Source organism: Cyprinus carpio, chromosome B10 (genome assembly GCF_018340385.1).
Source record: "Cyprinus carpio isolate SPL01 chromosome B10, ASM1834038v1, whole genome shotgun sequence".
Taxonomy (NCBI): domain Eukaryota; kingdom Metazoa; phylum Chordata; class Actinopteri; order Cypriniformes; family Cyprinidae; genus Cyprinus; species Cyprinus carpio.
In genome coordinates this window covers 3,783,195-3,805,588 of record NC_056606.1, presented here as the reverse complement: position 1 = coordinate 3,805,588, position 22,394 = coordinate 3,783,195, and the positions used below count along the sequence as shown (strand labels likewise).

General features: G+C 33.8%; 1 protein-coding gene across 2 annotated transcripts in view; it reads right to left on the bottom strand.

Annotated features, from left to right (window-relative positions):
- The window catches only part of LOC109052685 (phospholipid phosphatase-related protein type 1), a 43,201-nt gene that overhangs the window by 2,044 nt on the left and 18,763 nt on the right, over positions 1 to 22,394 (bottom strand). For both annotated transcript variants that reach the window (XM_042732154.1, XM_042732155.1), the window contains exons 3-7: positions 9,288 to 9,476; positions 5,245 to 5,377; positions 3,024 to 3,274; positions 1,660 to 1,836; positions 1,015 to 1,146 (exon numbers count right to left, since the gene is read on the bottom strand). In XM_042732154.1, coding sequence (XP_042588088.1) covers positions 1,015 to 1,146; positions 1,660 to 1,836; positions 3,024 to 3,274; positions 5,245 to 5,377; positions 9,288 to 9,476 — 882 coding nt within the window. The remainder of the gene's footprint in view (positions 1 to 1,014; positions 1,147 to 1,659; positions 1,837 to 3,023; positions 3,275 to 5,244; positions 5,378 to 9,287; positions 9,477 to 22,394) is intronic.

The following is a 22,394-nucleotide window of genomic DNA, read 5'->3' as shown; positions in this document are numbered from 1 at the left end:
CACCAAAAAGTTGGTTAAATGACCATGGGTGTTGTTGGTGTGTGCTTGACTGGCCAGCAAACTCATCAGACCTGAACCCCAGAGAAATCTATGAGGTATTGTCAAGAGGAAAATGAGAAACAAGAGACCAAAAAATGCAGATGAGCTGAAGGGCTACTGTCAAAGAAACCTGGGCTTCCATACCACCTCAGCAGTGCCACAAACTGATCACCTCCATGCCATGCCGAATTGAGGCAGTAATTAAAGCAAAAGGCAGCCGCTACCAAGTATTGAGTACATGTACAGTAAATGAGCATACTTTCCAGAAGACCAACAATTCACTAAAATTTTTTTTTTTTTTGGTCTTATGAAGTATTCTAATTTGGTGAGATGATTGAATTGGTGAATTGGTGGGTTTTTGTTAAATGTGAGCCAAAATCATCACAATTAAAAGAACCAAAGACTTAAACTACTTCAGTCTGTGTGCACTGAATTTATTTAATACACGAGTTTCACAATTTGAGTTGAATTACTGAAATAAATGAACTTTTCCACGACATTCTAATTTATTGAGATGCCCACATACATAAATTAAAATTAACAAACAAAATAAACAAAATTAATTAAATAAAAAAAAACTAAAACTATACCTAAGATTAAAATGAAAACTGAAAATAAAAATAAAACTAATTCAAAATATAAAGACACATTCTAAAAGTATCTCAGTAAAACAGAATTTTATTGTATAGTGCTTTCTGGAGAATTTTTTTAAGCTGAACTGTGTTTAATTTCACACAGTGCTTATGGCAAAAGACACAAAAAAATTGCGACTTAACGCAATGGCCACAAATGTCAGTCTGCATATGTATACAGACCAACAGTTTAAAAAAAAAGGACAAAAACTGTGCAAACAAAACATAAGAACTCATCGTGTGTGAACAACTCCCAAGTCTTTCTCAGACAAAGCAACCCAGTGATAGTAGAAAATCTGGCTTTTCTCAGCAAATATTGATGAGATGCAGAAGATGACAGTACCTGTGCGCTGAGCGTCTCGAGAGGGCTTTCCACACGGGGGAATGTCATCAAGGGAAGGCCGCGGTAATCCTCCTGCTTCTGTTTGGTAGGAGTGGAGTGAGTCCCTTTGAAGTTGTTCACTACACAGATTCCCTACCATGAAAAAAGCAACTTTTGAAGATTGCGATAAATACAGTACCTACCAAGTCAAAAATATTTATTCAATTAGAAACTGTGGCACAATACTTAACATGATTTCAATTTTAGCATATTTTTATTGATCGTGAAAAAAGAAAATAAGTATAACTGCTTTATTATTAATACAATTATTATTAATACAATTATTATTGAATTATAAAATTTTACTGACCCTTGTTTAAAAAATGTATTCCGATATTTTAATGTGGACCATTATTTTTATGTGGTCAGTAAGATATTTCAAAGTTTTCGAAACAAGTCTCTTGTGCTGCATTAATTTGATCAAAAATACAGTAAAAACAGCACAATAATATTACAATTGAAAATAATAGTACTTTAATACACTTAAAAATTATATTTATATTTATATATGACTGAATTTCAGCATCAAACAAGCAAACATATATATATATATGTGTGTGTGTGTGTGTGTGTGTGTGTGTGTGTCTGTAAAACAATGAAACCCACCAGAAAAAGAGCTATGGAGCTTCCTAATATGAATCCAGCGATGACGTCTGAGCAGTGATTGCGGTATTCTGACACACGGTTCAATCCAGTCAGGAATGCAGCACACAGGATTCCCAGACAAAGTACAGGCTTGGCCAGACGACTGCTTTTTGTCTTGATGGTGCTCGTGATGTACATCTGAAACAGGCAAGCGCACACACACAAGCTGAGGAACTGATTTATTCAGTGGCTTTACTGTGCAGCAGGTGACTGTGAGGAAATCAAGCTTAATAAATACACGCCGCTTGCTCCACCTCAGGGAAATTATGGCCAATTATGGAGAATGGAATCAGAGTAAATAACCTCTTACTCCCATGAAAGAAAGAGAAAGAGAGCTGCTCTAAACTCACCTCAACCAAAGAAAAGACTTCATCACAAAGCCTGCGATTCAACATATCTAACCTGACATCAAAACACACTGAAGGTCTATCCAGAATCAGTGTAAGAAACCAGATATCTCGCATCAATTTTGTTTTTCTCAAAAGTTTGTTTTTCAGTAATAACAGCATTTCTTTAAAATATATATTTTTTTTTTTGTAAATCTTTTATAACATCATAATAATTGTCTTTATTGTCACTTTTAATTAATTTAATGTGCCTTGCTAAATAAAAGTATTAATTAACTTTCTTTTCGTTTTCTTCTGGATTACATCTAATTTACATCACTAGCTTGACATTAAATGTCTACTCAAAATCAGAGTGAGAAAATTATATTTTAATTTTGGCAAGATGTGTGGTTACACTTTTTGCCTTTGTATGACAATGTACAGTAGGTGATGTAAAGATGTGTACACTTTTTGCAATATAAAAATATATAAAATATTACATGTAAATAACAAAACACATAATTACTTAATTTCAAAAAAAACATCAAACACTTATTTATTTAAATTGATAATAATATTTAATTTCTTAAATGTGTATTTGACAGCATATTAGTGTTTGTTTTTGGTATTTAAATTGGGATTCACAATTTTGAAATTAAATTAGTATTGGTAACAACTTTGCATGAAAACAAACTGTACAGATATCCGTTTAAAACGCAGTTCATCTATAATATAAAAATCAATACATGACACTAAATTAAAACAACAGGCCATTTTTCAAGCATCCTCATTTTTCAGGGTCTGTCCAAACTGAACATAGACCAATCATATTTCAAGACTAATTGCTTTGGACCTGGCTGGGACATTTTTTGTGTAAAGCTAGTTTCTTTTCCAGGTAAACAAACCATGAAGTATGAGCCAGTTGAAATCAAGTTGGAATTCAACACATAACAGACAATTAAAACGAAACAATTTCAAACCCACACTGCAGTGCCTTACAGTAACATAGACAGCAGAGTAGACACTGAGCGAAGCGTCTTTGGATGGGAAGGACCTCCTGGCTCTCTCCACCACCACCTGGTTCCCAGTGCAGATGTTTCCATTGGCGATGAACTGGTAGTTGAAGTGACAATCCATCCCGGTGTAATTTGGCTTGCAGACGCTCAGGAAATACGGCGCCAAATTGCCAGTCGCTACCTGGCCGGCGTTGACAAAGATGTCGGTGGCGAACAGGCCAAACGCGAAGACACCTGCGGCGAAAAACAACAACAGCACAAAACTATTCATCTTGTTGCTCCCAATCAAGTCTTGAAAATATAAGCAAATCAGACAAGGGCTTGGAGGACGCCTATGAATACCAATGCGGTCTAAATGGAACGATGTTATTTTTATCTTCAACCAGAAGTAATTACAAATGCACACTAGAGCAAAAGCTACATTTGCATACAAACAAAACTACTCTACTAAGCTTAATATCTTATGCATGTCCTCTAGTTATGCCAGCTCTCTCAGTTGGACGTTTTCCAACTGATTTTGTGGAATACAATGGTAACTGTCTTGTTTCACTGTGAAACTGTGCGTATGTGAAGTACATTACACTTCATGGTGTCTCTGAAAGTACGAAGGGCATTGATGAGCCAAAAGTTGAGATACAGGACAGAAAAAGACAAAAGATACTATACTCTCTGGCCACAATTGCTCAAGAATTCAATCCGATGGTCCATATCACCGCAATCCCAAGCCTCAGAGGACACCATTACCAGAGTCTCCACTACATTATGCATCACATCCAGCAAAGCTACGCTCCCCATCTTTCTCATTTTATTTCACGTCAGGCTTTGGGTGGGCAGCATGGACATGTGTACTGAAACCAACACCCTGGAAATATGAATGCATAAGAGAAAGTTTTATTGGAAAGTTGTGTTGATTGTTTCTGTCATTATGTCTGTAGAAAACATCTCAAATTGATGTGTTGTGGAGGTAGTGCTGTGCGTTCGGTCTGTTACTAATCAATAAAACAGCCACAGCTCAGCAGTTTTGCTTGAAAACTTGCACTTTTAAAATCTCCAGGTAATTCATACCATCCTAACAAAGTCAAAAATTTATTGGATCTGTGGTGCACCTTTACTTTTGAGAGCTCACTAAAGCATTATTAGTGATATTTGCAGCTTAGTACTTTTTTTTCTGTAGTATTAGTATTAATGGGTTAAGTTGATTAATAAGTCATTAACAAATCATCTGCAACGGACAAGGTGTCAAAGCCTACCCACATGCTTGTCAATGAATAAGCACACATACTTATCTTCTTCTATTGTTTTACATATATACCACTGGTTATAAATTCTATAACCAATCCTTAACCAACACTCTAACAGAAATAATAATAATAACTCTTTATTTTGATACATATTTTACAAAAAAATTCTTGGTACAAATTTGTCCTCAAAATATAGTTTATGTGCACTGATCTTTTTTTATCAATGTGAGTGTTTACAATACCTTTGTTAAATGGATAATTTTAAATTACAGCCATTCAACAATATATATGAATCATTTTTAAGATTTAATTAGCAAACTGCAGGCCAATGTTTTGTTTATCAATCACAGAACATGATCTTGTATAATTTTTTATTTCAATAACTTTACACCATTCATTCCATAAACACATACTAACAAATGTCTCATTTTGTTTTGCATTTATTTATGACAAAAAACTCCAGATGTTTCTGTCATCACTCTATGTGTTCTTCTGTTTAAACAAGAGATGTCTGTTCATTTTCCTTTTCCTTCAATAGATTATTGTACATATTAATTGCCATGCTAAATAATTAATACAATTCCTTTGCTTTGCTGAGCCAGTAGCAAAAGCACAATCATATAACGCTCTCCACAGGAAGTGAGGAAATAATTGTAGCTTCAGGAAGCGAAATTAATTGATTATGCATGATTATGCATTATGCATGAATTAATTATGCTTATATATATCCAATATTACTTCCAGAAATTAAGACATTAGGCTTCCCAGTCCTAATATATGCACACAGTATCCACCCAAAAATGACTATCAATGTTTTAGTTATAAAAAAATGTATACAATTATGCATTATCTCACCATGCTCCCACGATATCAGTTTTAGCTACTGAAAAATCCATATTGGAACCAAAAGATACTGAGCTCAAGTGATAATAATAAAAAGCGAAGTTATAAGCGAAGACTCACCAATAAACCTAATGATTCTGCGGATGAGAGGGTTTAGGTAGCAGCACTCGCCCGTCACAATGGTTTTCTCCTGGGCTATGAGAGCTTCTCTAGTGGGCTTCATGATATACATGGAGATCTCACCAACGAATATCTGCAGACGACACATAAAAATCATTAGAGTCAAGCATTTAATGCATCTCATGTAAACACAAGTGAGACTCATGTCTATTAGAATATTTCTGATCTTTTGCTCATCACTTGAATTGCAGGAACTATATTCTTCATTTAAGCCCTTATGTTATGGTATCAATGTCATCAGACCTGGTGTAACTTGCTTCAGTTTTCAATCTAAATACAATTTATGCTACGTTTACACGTCAACGGTGTAGTCAGAAACGGAAAAGTTTTTCCCTTGCATTTTTAAAAAATGTCACGTATACATGACAACGTTTTCAAAACAATTAGCATTTACACATATCCGGGAAAACGGCCAAAAACGCTGTATTACGTATGCCAGGCCAGTAGGGAAGTGACGATTATATGATGTCTCTGCTGTTGGTTGTAATATTGGTGGAGTAAATCCACACTTTGCTGAAGCATCATTAGCAAACTCTTGAGAAGTAACAACAGTACCATATACTCCGCCATTGTTGTGTATGTTTGTTCGCGCTTGCCTTTAAAATCGACACATACTGTGCATGTCTACACACCTAACACGTACTACGCATGCACATGACGTCACTTTTTTCAAAGATTCCCGTTTTGGGTGTTTACACGGAAACCATAACGGTCCAGTTTTCAAAAACTTGCACTTTGAAACCCGTTTTCAAAAATATGCGTTTTCAGTCCCTAAAACGCAGTTGTCATATAAACGAACAGTCAAAACACATAAAAGTTTACAGTTTTTGGCTGAAAACGTTGTTGTGTAAACGGACCCTTAATTTAATTTTATTTATTTGGTTTGCACCTTTAAGACATCTGTATGCAAATTACTTCTGTTATGATGTCACATGTGATAACAGGAGTAGCTCACGCTCTGGTTCATCAGGAATAGGCGTTAATATGTAAAGGTGTCAATTAATATGTTAATGAGCTCTTGGTCCTGATGCCATAACCATGACAAATTCTGAGGGTTTTGAAGTCTGACATAAATTATCTGGGACTTTGTGCTGTGAATGCTAGAATGACACAGTACATCAAACTCTTTCTGTAGTTTCTATAATACTGCCGTTTTAGGAGCAAAATCAGGTTTTCAAAAGTCTTGTGGCGTGAAATTGAGTGAACCTCTAATGATCAGCTCACTATGCCCTTGTATTATCTGGAGTAATCCAACTGTAGCTAAACACAGTGTTTCGCACTAATGATACACAAAAACAAACACAATTCATACTTTGACTCCTGGCATAAATATTCAAATCCGTATTCAAAGCCGTAAATATCAAATGTTATAAATACTTTCAGAAATTAAGCAATATTTCAGCCCAAAATGAAAACGGTCATCATTTATTCATGTTGCTCCAAATCCATATGTACAATTTACAAAGCTCTTTCTTTATCTTTGTTTTTCCTTTTCCTTCAGAGCCAATGGACTTCTGGTTATGATTAATTTTGTTTATAATACTTTATGCATTGATTTTCAAACTAAACAAATTGTATGATAATTGAGAATTTAAAACTTATATGTGGGACTGTTCCTCACACACACACACAAAATATGTCTAGAAAAAATGGGTATGTGAAAGTTTAAAAAAGAAACAACAAGAGGGAATGTATAGGATAAAATTGGATGCATAATATTTTTTTACAGCATCAGTCAGGTTGCACATGTATGTGTCTCTAGTGAAACAGAAAACAGTCATGAAACATAACTACACAAGAAGTTAAAAGACAGAATTTACTAAGAAAGACCCGCTGATGGAATAATTTGCATAAAAAGGATGTGTGTTTGAGCTGAAAAGAAATGAAAATGACAAAAGTGGAGCCGTTTGGGGATTTGCACCTAAAAGATACAGCATTTCACAGGCCACTTTGAAGTCAGATATTTCTCAGCCACTGACCATTTCTGAAGTTAGCAAACGCAAAGGAGGCTTTCTATTTAGCTTCATGTTCTACCACACAGAGGAGAGAAAGTTTGTGTTCGCGAGCAGAGGCGGTGGCTGCTGCAGTTCTTCGTATCTCTGGAGTCAAACTCACTTTGGCTTGTTTAAGGCTGAAAACACATGAGCTGGTTTCTGTGCTTGGACTGATGGAATTGAACTGCAGTGTTCGTCTCTGAATAACACAGCACAGAGGAAACGCTGAAAACCTGCTGCTTGAGATACAGACTGAGGTATAAAGATCAATGTCCCATACTGTATTAAAAAGGTTCAAGAAACCTACAAGATGTTCTGACATGCATATTATATATTTTGGTGGATGTCATAAAGGTGATCATGGGTCATATTTGATATACAAATCTAATGATTTTTTTAATATAAAATTATGCAGTCATTATTTCACCCCCCGCCCCCTTCAGAAAATGAAGCCAATTATGGTTGTATTTTGTGGCATTTTCTCCACGATACTTACATACAGTATAAATAAATAAATACAGGTGTGATAACAGAACTGGGGTGAATTATCCTGTAATTATTCATGATAAAAAGTCAAATTAAAATATTATATACATCCTCAAGGTGTGTCTAATCTGAAAAAATGACCTCCTAACTGCTTCATTGCACTTCTGATAAAGGCCCAAACTAAGGCAGTAAAACTGAGACCATCATTTTCAGCAGAAATAAAATATATTCACTGTAATTTGTCTTTAGTGGTTGATGTTTTATGATCCGTGTGGTTATTAAAAGGATATGTGTCACACTGACACTCCACTCTGGAAACTAAATTTAATTTCCCCTTCAAGTTTTACACCTGCTCTAAATTGAAATGTAAAGTAATAATATTGTTAATTGTAATAATAATAAAAATCTGCAAACAAATTCAAATAATTTAGTTACTGAATTCTTTGACCTAAAATAAATAAGACTTGTATGTAGTATTTATTGTAGGTTGGTATTGTAGTGCCCTCTGGTGTTCGTATCCAACAATCACAAAAAAAAACACCCTGCAGAAATCTTTATTGAAATAATCCATTATTTACTTAAACTTATCTCTATTTTACAAATCCATCTGCCAGAGATTCTTAGATCCCAGTTTCACTAATTGTGCAACATTCAACATCGACTGTGTAGGATTTTTTTTTTCTTTTAATTATATTATATTACATTATATTATATTATATTATATTATATTATATTATATTATATTATATTATGAAAAATATTATATTATGAAAAATATTATATTATGAAAAATATTATACTATGAGTTTGGAATGAACTCAAATTAGGAGAACAATGGTTTCAACAAAAGTAAATAATAATAATAATAATAATAATAATAATAATAATAATAATAATAATAATTATTTTATTATTATTATTATTATTATTATTAATTATTTTTCAGCCATGTTAATATATAATCATAACATTTTTTGTCAAATTGTTTAGCCCTGCCAAAAAAGCACAGGAAACCTGGAAAATAGTTTTTAAATCACTGTCACAGTATTAAATCAGAAAAATCGCAATAACATTTTTTCCTCAAATTGTGCAGCCCTAGTTTGTGTCATCACTCGAGCACTTAAAGCTAAATGACAGTCGATGCGAAGCTGCTTTAATGGAATAGTTCATCTAAAAATGACAGAAATTCTCAAAATAAATAATTCAGTGTTAAAAATTTTCTTCCACCATAGATCTTAAAAATGAGCAGTTCTCATTTAACCATCATAGAATTTGATTTTGCTCAAATCCCTAAGGATCAAAACTTTGAAAAGAGCTTTGAAAAACTAGATTGTTGTTAATGTTTACATATAGTACTAGACAGCAGTAGGATACTGAACCTTTAAAATGTAAAAAGTTGATTACATCACCAGAAACTAAAAATCTAAACCTAAAATCCTAAAACAAGCGGAGCTCTCTAATGAACTAGAGGGTTGTTGGTGATGTTGAGCCAGTGGTACTCACGATGGCTGTGGGCGCAGCGGCCACCACGCAGTAGAGGATGAGAGGAGGGACGAAGCTGCTCTCCTCCGCCCCGGGGTACGGCTTCATCAGGTCAGCGTCGTTACAGAAGAAGCCCTGGATGTGGATCCCAAACGTGTCTGTGCATTCAAAGTAGTACGCCAGCAGCACCGTCCCGGCCATGATCACCAACTGAACAGATAACAGAGAAACAACCTTAACTAAAGTGTCTGTTGTACAGTGTTGGCCAGTAACTAGTTACTAGTGACTAGTTGTAGTAATAGTATTACTTAGTAACTAGTAGTGTAACTAATTACTAATAAGATTTCAGTAATAATATTACAGTTACCATCCATAAAACAGCTCGTTAACATAGTTAATTTTGATGACTTAACCCGTACTGATTTGAAGTCCAACAATCCAATAATTCCTAGATTTATTTTCATAATTTTCACGAAGCTTGGAATATGGAAAAGCTTATATTCAGCAGATGGAAATATTGGCATTACATAACCAACCCACATAAGTCTCTGAACCACAAATAAAGTGGATTTTACAAGAATTAAAAATCTTTTTAATTTGTATTTTTTGGCTAGGTGGGCTGTGGGGCATGAAAAAAAACTAAATAGTAGTATAACAAACAAAAAATGAACAATTACAACAACTGTGGGGCATGAAGGAAAAGTAACTAGTAGTGTAACTATTTAATGTTGCCAGAAAGTAATAAGTAACGTAATATTGCTATTGTAAGGAGTAACTGGTACCAAGTAATAAATTACTTTGAGTAACGAACCCAAAACTGCTGTTGAGAACTTAATTTCATCCACACACACACTCAACACACACTCAAAAAAAAAAACCCTCCATAACCTTATTATCTTATCTCCACGAACCAAACCTCATGTAAGCATCTGTTTTCTGTTTGCATTAGGCCCACTCATAAGTTAAAGTTTTGTTCTCTAAAACACTCCTCAAGCGTTCATTTCCAGCAGAGTTACATAAAGGGCCTTTCATGAAACATGCATAACAGTGTCTCTGAGAGCACAGCTCAAGGCACAGTATGCTTCAAGTGATGCGTTATGTAACTTACACTAGCTTGCAAAAGTCTGGGGTCAGATCAAGACAGAATTGATTCTTTTATTGAGAAATTAATACAATTATTTAGCAAACACACAAACTGATCAAAAGTGACAGAAAAAAAAAAAAAAAATACATTTATGTTGTTACAAACTACAAAAAATTATATTTCAAGTAAATGCTGTTCTTTTGAATTTTCAATTCATCAAACCTGAAAAGAAAAATCCACATAAGAAATATGTAATATTAATAATAATAATAAAACAAAATGTTTCTTGAGCAGCAAATCAACATACTGATTGACTGAAGACTGGAGTAATGATGCGGAAAATTCAGCTGCGCATCACATCAATAAATAACATTTCAAAAATTCTAATAATATTTCACAAAATTAAGGTCCTTGCACAAATAGTCCGAAATAAATTCTAATAATATTTCACAAAATTAAGGTCCTTGCACAAATAGTCCGAAATGTTTGTATACGTTTTTCCATTTATTATTTTATTTTGGATTTGTCATTCTTTACTATCAGAATGCTTGCTACGAATGCGAAAACGCAGAAAATTAACCCTGATCTGGATTTTTTGACGGACGAAAGTTTCGGAGGCAGTGTGTAAACGTGATTGACACAATGTGAGGTAGTATTTATTTTAGTGCTGTCAAACAATTAATCGCATCCAAAAGAAACGTTTCTGTTTACATAATATATGAGTGTGTTGTGTGTATATTTATTACGTATATATAAATACACACATGTATGTATATATTTAAGAAAAATATTATATGAATATAAATATATACATGTAAATATTTTATATGCTGTATGTGTGTGTATTTATATATAGGTAATAAATATACACAATACACACACATATACTATGTAAACAAAAACTTTTATTTTGAATGCGATTAGTCATTTGACAGCACTAGGTTATTTTGTAACGTTGAAAAGTTCAGACGAGAATTTCAGACTGGTTTGGTTTTTTTTTAGAAAACATTGCAACCCAACAAACCAAATAAACCAAGTTGTATTATGATTCATAATGGAAAATGCATTAAGTAAATGCAACAGCGACTGATTCTGTTAATGAGCACATCAGTTATCACAGCTGAAATCCTAAACTGTTGTGTAATTGCTTTTCCCCTGACAAAGTCTTGATTTACAATCTAACTGATATAAATATGGATGATACTATGAGGAACATAAACAAGTCCCTGTTTCAAAACGAAGATCTACAGTTCAAAGAAAAGATTCACTTCAAAACAGTGTAAAAGTGGTGCATTTCAACATTACTCTCACTCAAATGCCGTCCCAAAGTCCTCCACTGTAAGTGCATCTCTATAAATAAGAAGATGAAATAGTTGTCTCTGGTTACAGCAGCATGTCACAGACGTCCACAGAGTTGAACTTTAACCACTAGCTGCCAGCACCGACCTCTAAATCAAATCACACTCCACATCATTAGTCGTATCAGGACAGAAGAGAATTTCAAAGGGGGTTGAAAATGGTCTTTATGCACATCTCGCACACTGAAACAACACAATCTGAAGCCCGCAGCAATGTACTGAGTCAGCGCCTCATTAGTATTTCATGAGCCCACGTACCATGATTCCTCATGCTTGACTTAAACCTTAATATAAAGGGCATCATATGGAGCCGAAGGGGAAGCACGTCTAACCCGATTACAGTCGCGATCCACTGACACAGCACTGTTCTTCCCAGTTGCTGAATTCAGAAAAGCGGCTTCAAACTATACAGTAGGTGGTATATACAGGTAAGGTTCATTCAGGGCAAGAATAATATTAACACTTCACTGAAACAAATAAAAAAGTATTGAGGTGATGGTATTAGACAGCAAATGGTACAGTACTTTCATTTACACCACGGTACTGAATGATTACCGCAATCAAGCACCATGATGTCATCTAGTGATTTTCAAGTAAAAAGTAGTTAAAAGTTTGAAAGTATTTGGGACCGGTGCTAAACATGCTATCAGTTTTGTTAGATACACAGCTGAGATTCAATGTTATCTATCTTGCCTTTCCAGCTTTTCAGCATGTCAGTGTAACACATTTTAAAGTGCCCCTATTATGGGTTATGAAAGGTTCATATTTTGGTTTTGGGAGTCCCCAACAAGAGGTTGACATGCATGCAAGGTCAAAAAACACTTTAATTGTCTTATAATAAGCATTTATTTTTACCTTATTTGCTCAATGACTCCCAAACGATTCGCTCAACGATTAATTTTTCCAAACCCCTCCTTTGCGTGAGGCTAATCTGCGGTGATTGGTTCGATTGGTCGATTTCATTTCCATTTCATAATAAAAGCAGTGTTTGTGAGCACATTGCTGCTTTGTTTACAGCAGTTACCAGGGAAACAGCTATTTTACCACTCCAAAGGCCAATGAGAAAATCGACTAATGGTCAAGTTTTTCCAGGTCTGGATGCGCAACAAGTGGGTGGGCAAAATGCTAATGTTTCATGTTGACGTCAATGTGAAATGCTTGGGATTCATTTTAAAAATGACTCATTTCAATGATTCAGACTCGACTCTTGCTTTTCCATCATTGTGTAAGGCTGGAATACACTACATGACTTTTGCCCTGACTTATAGTTAAGTTGAGGAAAGTCAGAGCCAGACTGCAGATTTGAATTGCCAGATTTCATAGAAAATCATGTAATATATGATGGTCACAGACACCGAAATTATTATTTTTTATTTATGGTAAGCACGAAGGTCCACCACTAAACAACCATCAGTGGGGCACAAGCAGATCATCTGAAATACAAACTACATTTAACATGCATACAAATGCATGCGTTTAGTATATGCTAGTCAATATTGAAATAAGTATACTTCTTTAAAGCATGACAAAATATTACTAAAACTATGATTTAAAATGTACCTTAAATTAGCTTAAGTGTAAGAAACAGTCATGAAAATGTACTATATTTAAGTACACTTAAGTGACCTTGTATATTATATTATCAACAAGTACATTTTTTAATGCACTGTACATTGAAGATGTACAGTACACTACATGAGTACATTTAACACAATTAAGTGCACTTTTTCACAAGGGTAATGAGACAAATCTTTCTTAGTTTAAACAGTGAATACTCTTTACTTTAGACAACACCAATCTTAAAATTTAGTAATATTTCAACTATCAGTCATATTTCAACCAACAAATACACCTTCACTTAAAATTTAGTAATATTTCAACTAAGAAATGTCCTTTCAGTCATATGTCTGTCTACTATGACAGCGTCATTAATATAACTTTAGTATGCCATGCTAACACACTGTTCAGAACATCTCATCTTTATTGTATGAACTTGTGATGATTGAGACCAAATCTGTTCTGCTGTGAAAGTGATTTTATGCTGAAGAGGCTAATTACAGCTCCTTGAGATCTCTCTCATTTCCCAACACACAAAGCAATAAACAGCATGATACAGCATGAGGCCAAAACACCAAACACGCCTCTGCTGTCCTACAGGGGGCAGCGTTTGACTACAGACACCAACAACACAGCAAAGACCAACAGTGTGTGTGTGTGTGTGTGTGTGTGTGTGTGTGTGTGTGTGTGTGTGTGTGTGTGTGTGTGTGGTGTGTGTGTGTGTGTGTGTGTGTGTGTGTGTGTGTGTGTGTGTGTGAAGAGACAGATTCAGAATGAAACAAGCTGACTACACACTGATCAGAATTCACTGTACTACATACTATTCTAGTAAGTCAGACAGTAGGCACTATCAAAATAGTGCTATGCTACAATACAGACACAAAACCTCATCTCATTGCCAGAGACTTCTAGTTATTATCTTGGGAATAAAATTGTTATTTAAGATTTTTTTATCTGATGCCACTACAGTTACTTCCAGTTCATTCACCACGTTGCATTATGGGATGCAGTACAGTTCAGTGCAGTGTGTTCTGTTGTACAACTGCTCTGCATTCAGTATCCCATACATGCAAAAAAAAAAACATTCTGTATACTGTGTGAAGAATACGTACTACATGCTGCAGAAATAAACATCATAAATTTTTTTTCCATATTGGAGGGAAAAGGGAGAAAGAATGTTTTAAAGCTCATTTGGGAACACAACATGCACCTGCCATTTTTAAGGGCTTCCTGTGGATTCATTTCCATTAAAACTAAAGTTTAAAAAAGTAAAATATTTTAAAAATGAAGAAAGCATCAAATATTGGTGTTGTAATTTTACAGTTGTAATGTAAACTAAAATTATTATTATAATTATTATTATTATTATTATATAGCCATATTGATATATAATAATAACAACATTTTGGCCAAATTGTTTAGCCCTGCCAAAAAGCACAGCAAACCTGGAAAATAGTTTTTAAATCACTGTCACAGTATTAAATCAGAAAAAATCACAATAACATTTTTTCCTCAAATTGTGCAGCCCTAGTTTGTGTCATCACTCGAGCACTTAAAGCTAAATGACAGTCGATGCTAAGCTGCTTTAAAGGAATAGTTCACCTAGAAATGACAGAAATTCTCAAAATAAATAATTCACTGATAAAGATCTTAAAATGAGCAGTTCTCATTTAATCATCATATAATTTTGTTCAAATCCCTAAGTATTAAAACTTAGTCACGTACAGTGCTGTCAAATGATTAATCGCGATGTTTACATAATATATCTGTGTGTTCTTTTTAAAATAATAAAACACTGTGTGCTTTTTATATTTATAAAATTATATATGTATATATAAATAAATATCTTCTGCTCATCAAGCCTGCATTTATTATATATATACAGTACATGTCAAAAGTTTGTAAACATTACTATTTTTAATGTTTTTTGAAAGAAGTCTCTTCTGCTCATCAAGCCTGCATTTATTTGATCAAAAATACAGAAAAAACAATAATATTGTGAAATATTATTACAACTTAAAATAATAGTTTTCTATTTGAATATACTTTAAAAAAAATAATAATTTATTCCTGTGATGCAAAGCTGAATTTTCAGCATCATTACTCCAGCCTTCAGTGTCACATGTAACATCCAGTCTATCACATGATCATTTAGAAATCATTCTAATATTCTGATTTATTATGAGTGTTGGAAACAGTTCTGCTGTCTAATATATTTGATGAATAAAAGGTTAAAAAGAACTGCATTTATTCAAAATAAAAAAAAATTCTAGTAATATATATTCTAATAATATATTTTCTTTACTATCACTTTTTATCAATTTAACATCCTTGCTGTCTAAAAGTATTGATTTTATTTAAAAAAAAGAAAGAAAAAGAAATTACTGACCCCAAATTACTGACCAGTAGTGTATATTGTTATTACAAAATATTTATATTTTAAAAACATATCTTCTTCTTCTTTTTTTTTTTTTTTTTTTATTCATCAAAGTATCCTAAAAAAGTATCACATGTTCTAAAAAAAAATATTAAGCAGCAGAACTGTTTCCAACTTTGATAATGAATCATCATATTAGAATGATTTCTAAAGGATCATGTGATAATGATCCTAAAAATTCAGCTTTGCATCACAGAAATAAATGATAATTTAAAGTATAATAAATTTAAAAACAATTATTTTAAATTGTAATAATATATCACAATATTACATTTTTTTTCTGTATTTTTGATCAAATAAATGCAGGCTTGATGAGCAGAATGAAACTTCTTTCAAAAACATTAAAAATAGTAATGTTTCCAAACTTTTGACCTGTACTGTATATACATATATATATATACATATATATATATATATATATATATTAGAATATATATATATATATATATAAAGAGACACATACTGCATATATGTTGAAAATATTTAATTGTATTTACGTGTGTATACAGTAGGGCTGTGCAATTAATCGTTTTGATTTCGATTTTGGCCTTCAGCGATTGTGAAAATACAATAATCGAGATAAAACAATTATTGCGCTCCATTCCACCCCCTTTTGCAGCGCTGTGCTTTCGTTCCTCCATAAAAGCTGAATTTCACGTGCAAATCATTAAATTCATGTAACATGACAATTTGCAAAATGGGACATGCTTGATTTATCGAAGTATATTTATTCATGTTTTTAAAAGCGTGAAAGAGAACGTTGAAGTGCTGCAAAGTGCTTTTCCGCCATACATTATAGTTATCATTTTTATCTGCTTAGAAAATCACTACGTTTTATTTTGTGTCACCATACTTACTCGTATAACTACTCATGTACAGTAACCATCTTTAAATAGGGAAAACATGGAAGTGTTTGGTGGCTTCTAAATTCATCCCTGTTTGGATCCTAAGGAATGAATGGTGCTAAGCTAAACGCTAGCATAGTGGCACCATGTGCTACAGAGATCAAGTGCACGCACTGAGACGGAAGACAACTCGTCCAAGTTGAGGGAAGAACATAGTGGAATATGGAAAAACAGTAGCGTTTTCCTTTAAAGTGACAGCGGGCTATTTTCCTGCTGCGACTGTGTGCTTATTAATCAAATAACAAAAGACAAACAAAAAAAAAATTCAAAGAATAACAAAAAACAAAAAAATGAATCTTATTTTGAAGATTGATGAAACAAAAAAAGTTTCTTACAGTGAAGACTGCTGTTTTATTTTACATTTGGTTATTCATTTCTGCAGTGGGCTGTAAACTGCTTGAGACTTGCATAATAAAAAAAAATATTAAAGCACAATTTGTTTCATTTGTATATTTTTATTCTATTGTATTTGTCATTTTCAGGTCTGGAAATTTCATAGTTATTTTGTTTTTAAAGAGGATAAAAGAAATAACATAGCTGTAGCGCGTAAGCTGTGCATAAAGACTCTTGCTTTAACAAAGGCTACTCAACCAACTTGAACATCTGCAGGTAAGAGTCCGACATTTAGTGTTTGTTAGTGATTTAAAATTCCATGGTGTGCAATGCATGACTGCTGTTTTCTAGCAAAAATGAGCCTGAAAATTGAGAAATTAACATGAGAGTCCCCACAACCCCAGATCAGTCAATAAAATAAAGAAAGATCATAGCATTTCACATGCATTTCAACATGTATATGGTAAATTTTATGGTGTAAATTTTTTAATGTTGTGTATAAACTATATTTATTTTTACTTGTACATCTTAAAGAAATTAAAAACAGAAAGAAAATAAAACTATAATACTAAACTGTATACCCACTATATGTCTGCATAGCCTTTTATATAAATATATTGCTGTAATATCTAGATAGTGAAACAAGACCATTTTTAATCATAGTTAAAGAAAAGTACTTAAATATTTTTTTTAAAGAAAAGTAACTTAATATTGCTTTTTTTAACTTTTTACATAGTAAACTAGTTAAATAAAAAAGTAACTGATTACATTACTTTTATATTGTGGTACTTGTTACGTTATTGAATATCATTACTAATTAATTAAGTAATTTGTAACTGTAACGGAATACATTTTAAAAGTACCCCTCCCAACCCTGGAAGACATGTATTACTCTTCTCAGTGGTTTCAAGGGCGTACATCATAAAACAAATCCCCTTGACTTACCCTGAATGAAGAACCAGAGCTTATTTTGCTAAAAAATGAAAATTCAGTCATCTTTTACTTACCCTCATATTGTTCCAAACTTGCAAGTACAGTATTTATTTCTTCTGAGGAACACAAATGTTGAGGATCCAAGCAACACTGGACCAGACTCCCTTTCATTATGTGTTCCATAGAAATACAGGTTTGGTATGACATAAGGGGGAGTAAATTAATTTGGGGGTGAACTATTTCTTTAATAGACCAGAATATCACTGGATTGGTTTGGCTTTTGATTGGACCTGCAAAAAAAACACCCAAACTCCTAAGCAACCAGCTCACATTACACTAAACACCACTCCGAACACCCAAGCAAAGTGGAAGAGAGATTTGTCAGTGCCACTAACATTTCCTTCAGAAAAACGTACTGTAAAAATCCCATTTCCCCATAATCCCTCATACATAAGCAAGCACATCCCATCAGCCACATGTCCATCCAGAGCAGATCAGATCTAAAACTAAACGGAAGGGTAATGCTACAGCTGTTCCAGACAAGCAGAATCAATCATAACAGGCTATATACATCATAAACACGAGAGCTCGGCCAACTTACACGGGGACACAGCCCTGAGCGCACATGATGAACGACTTCTCACAACCATGATTCATCATTCTGTTCACTGCTGAATCAAACGAATTACACCAGTAGATGGTTCACTCTATTTTCGGAAAGCGTGCTGTAAAAATAGTTTACAGTGCGCTCTGCACTGCATGATGAAATGAGGCGCCTTCTGAGTTTATGCAGATTTCATAATAATTGATCATCTTCTACTTCTGAATTTAAAAGAACACGTCAATACATGTTTTCTGAACATGGTTTTCTTACTGCAATGGAAGCAGAAGCTGTGTTCGTATTAAAATTATATTTGGGTTAATTGTGTAGTTGATTGAAATAGCTCTTGCTGATTGCAAATTTAAGCAAATGAAAAGAAAAGAAAAGAAAAGGCATTTGCATAAAGATTTGTTCTTATAAAATAAACATCAGAAGGAGTTCACAAACAATTTGGTATTCATACAGACATGGCCTACTGACTAACTAATGTGACCAGACTTCAAATATAAAAAAGATGAAAAGGTTCACATGCTTAGAGGAACTAGCCCTTTAATTATTGCAGGTTTGTGTCATATTCTGAGTTTTCATTTCACAGTTTTATTATTTTAAGGAAAACTACGTCTGTTTTTTGTCGAGTGAGAGGAGTAAACGCACAATCACATACAGTATAGTCTAGAACTACAGTAACATCATGTTCACACTGCGCCCACAACTCCACACAACAATTTTCTTGCAATTTTTAAAATAACGTGTTACTCTACTAGTTACTTGAAAATGTAATCTGATTATGTAACTCAAGTTACATAATGCGTTACCCTCAAAACTTCTTTTAATTTTTAATTGAATGTTTCAGGGCTTACTGTGAGCTTGTGAAAAGAGAGAGCTGTTAACTCGGTCATATTTTATTCAGCTCATTTATTTTAATAGGTTAATTAGATCTTCTCGAAAGAATTCACCAGTGGGCCTATCCTAAACTCTCCTACAAATAACTAGACAGACATCACTTAAAGCATTTGCTGTGTTCAGTATTCAGATTTGTTGGCTCTCAGTCCTGCCAAGAGTTTCTAGTGCATGCGTCAATCATGTTTGTACACCTGGATTTGAGCAGTTTCACTACGCTCTTCCATGAACATACTGTCAAACTGTCTTGTGGAGCATCTGTGATCACCGATTTTTTTGCAAGGTTTAAAGAAAAGAGACTCAGTTATCATTCTTGCATCTTCTGACTGGTTGTGATGCAATGCATTTGAAATCTTATACGCAATCGAGTATCAACTGACAGCACAATACATTCGGTTCATGTTGAAACAGTAGACTAAATGTCTTCAGGTGAGCCATCCAAGGACTAAATCTGTCTCTGGCTGAGGTTGGCTTGCGTGTTGGCGTTGGCAGGTACAAGTGTGTTCACTAGGGGGAACATTTAAGCCAGACTGCAGATTTCTGCTGACTTCCAAAGTTTCCTGGGTAGTCTTCACTGATCAGCCACAACATTAAAACCACCTGCGCTAGACTCCACAAGATCTCTGAATGTGTCCTGTGGTCTCTGGGACTCCATGGATTGGATGTGTTGGCCCAGCGAAACCCATAGATGCTCAATCAAACTGAGATCTGGGCACTTTGTAGGCCAAGGCAACACATTGAACATACTGTTTCAACCCGCAAATGTTTAACTTTTACTGTTTCAACCCACTAGTGTGCTTCAACAACACATCCCATAATGTTTAAGAATTAAGCCAGTAAGCAGAGAGGAGGTTGTTCGAATGCATTTGACCACATGTGTATCTACACTATGAAAGCAATCCAATTGAATGCTTTTTCAACTACTTCTGGAAGCAGTCGAATGTGGACAAACTTTTCAGACCCTAGCATTGCCCATTTGTGATTGGATCACCAAAAGATGCATCTTTAATACCAAGAATAAACAGGGCCCAAGATCTTTTCGCTTGCCCATTTTTCATTATTCCAAAACATGAAATTCAAGAACTGCCATTCTTGAATCAATGTTACTTACTTCACCTGTCAGTGAAGGTTTAAATGTTGTAGTGTATTTTCTACCTTGAGGCCTACAATGTTAGCCTTTCAAACAATGTTTAGTTTCTTGCATTGAAAAGTGAACACTTGATCTGAAAGTCAGTTTGTACATGCAACAACAGTCCTAGATTACAACTAATACATGTCAGAAGAAGGATGTCGCTTGACGAAACAGCTTTCAATAAAATATTAATGAAAATATGTCCTAAATATAACAAAATAACACACATCAGCTTAGACCTCTACTGTTATAGACTGAGAGACACAAAAGCACAGCTCAAAGTCCCAATGGATGGCTGAAGAGCAAGAGCACAGCACTTTGTGGCGGGACTTTTAGGATGAATAATTAATTGTGTCTCATGTTATTGGGGAATAGGTGGCTTGCCGGGAGCAGATCTCAAGAAGGTGGTTCAATGTGCTCTGTCACTAAGGCAGAGTCCAAAATAAAATTTTTCCTTCACCAGCCAATGGTGGGTGAGGAGAGAACATTTGCAAGCCAAAAATAGTTTTGACAATGAAACTGCATTTTGCCTTGTTAAATGTCAATTTCTCTGATATTGTTTTCTCTTGGTGAACTTTCCCATTACAAATCCCACACTGATCACTTGTTAGTTGAGTATCAGGGCGGATAAGCGTTTACATGTTTCTGGCTAACTCCATTTGGTTTCAGTGATGCGTTCCAATGACAAGATGCTTTGGAACCCATTTCTTATTTCTTACTGACTACTTGTGGTCTGATCACAACATTGCACGTTAATAATTATTTGCATGTTGTAAACTATTTAAAGTACTATGTATAATGCTGAATATAATGTATGAATGTACAATTTGTTGGTCCCAATAATACCAAATGTCAGGTTGCACAAGCAAATTAAAATGGATTCTAAATTATTATTCTACATGTTTCCCATTTGAATTCTATTTTTATTTTTGTTTTGTTTAAAGTATCATAAGAGTATTGTATCATGAGATCAGTATTGTGTATTGAACTGAATCATGACATAAGTGTATTGTTACACCCCTATTATTTACGTTTTCACAGTTTCTAAAAATGCCAAGTTAATTATCTTGAGTACAAAAAAGCACTGGCCAAAAAAAATATTAAATTCATTAATTAACTGCAATATAGATAATAATGTTTAAATCTAATTTGCTAATATATATATATGTTTTAATTTATATGTATATATATATATGTATAATTTTTTAAATTATACTATAAGAAAGATTATTAAAATATTTTAATTTATATGTACTACAAAAAGGCATAGTAATAATCTGAATGGATGTAACGATTAACAAGCCGGTTGAAAATCGATTAAAATATGTGATGATTCAAATTGGTAGAAATGTTAAACAAATAGCGATTCAATTAGGGGTAGGAGTTCATATGAATGTATGTTTGAGTGGAACTTACTGTCTTTAGAAAAGTTAAGATGGTATTTTTTCTTTTCATCTTGCCATAAGTGCAGTGCTGCTTTGTTTACACCGGAAACCAAGGAAACGCTTTAAGCGCCACCTGCTGGCAGAGAGTGAATCTGCGTCTTGTTCAGCTTGTCTGCTGTTTCTGTTTCATGCAGATATTTTTTATGCATAGCTTCACAAAACTGTAGTCAAATCATTGTTTTTGCTTCAAATTTCTAAATTATACAGTCTAATTTAGTTTAAAAACTGCTCATGTTGCATGTATGCAGCGTCTTTGTTCGGATCATGATTAAAATGCAGTGGTTGCCTCTAATTTTAAATGGAAAGATGACAGACAAAGCCTTATTTTGTTTATATGAAGACATTTCTTTTATTTGTGTTACTTATTTATTTGATTTGGAGCTTGTTTTAAAATTTCAATTTAGTTTAGTTTACATTTACATTCTATTTAAATTTTGTAATTT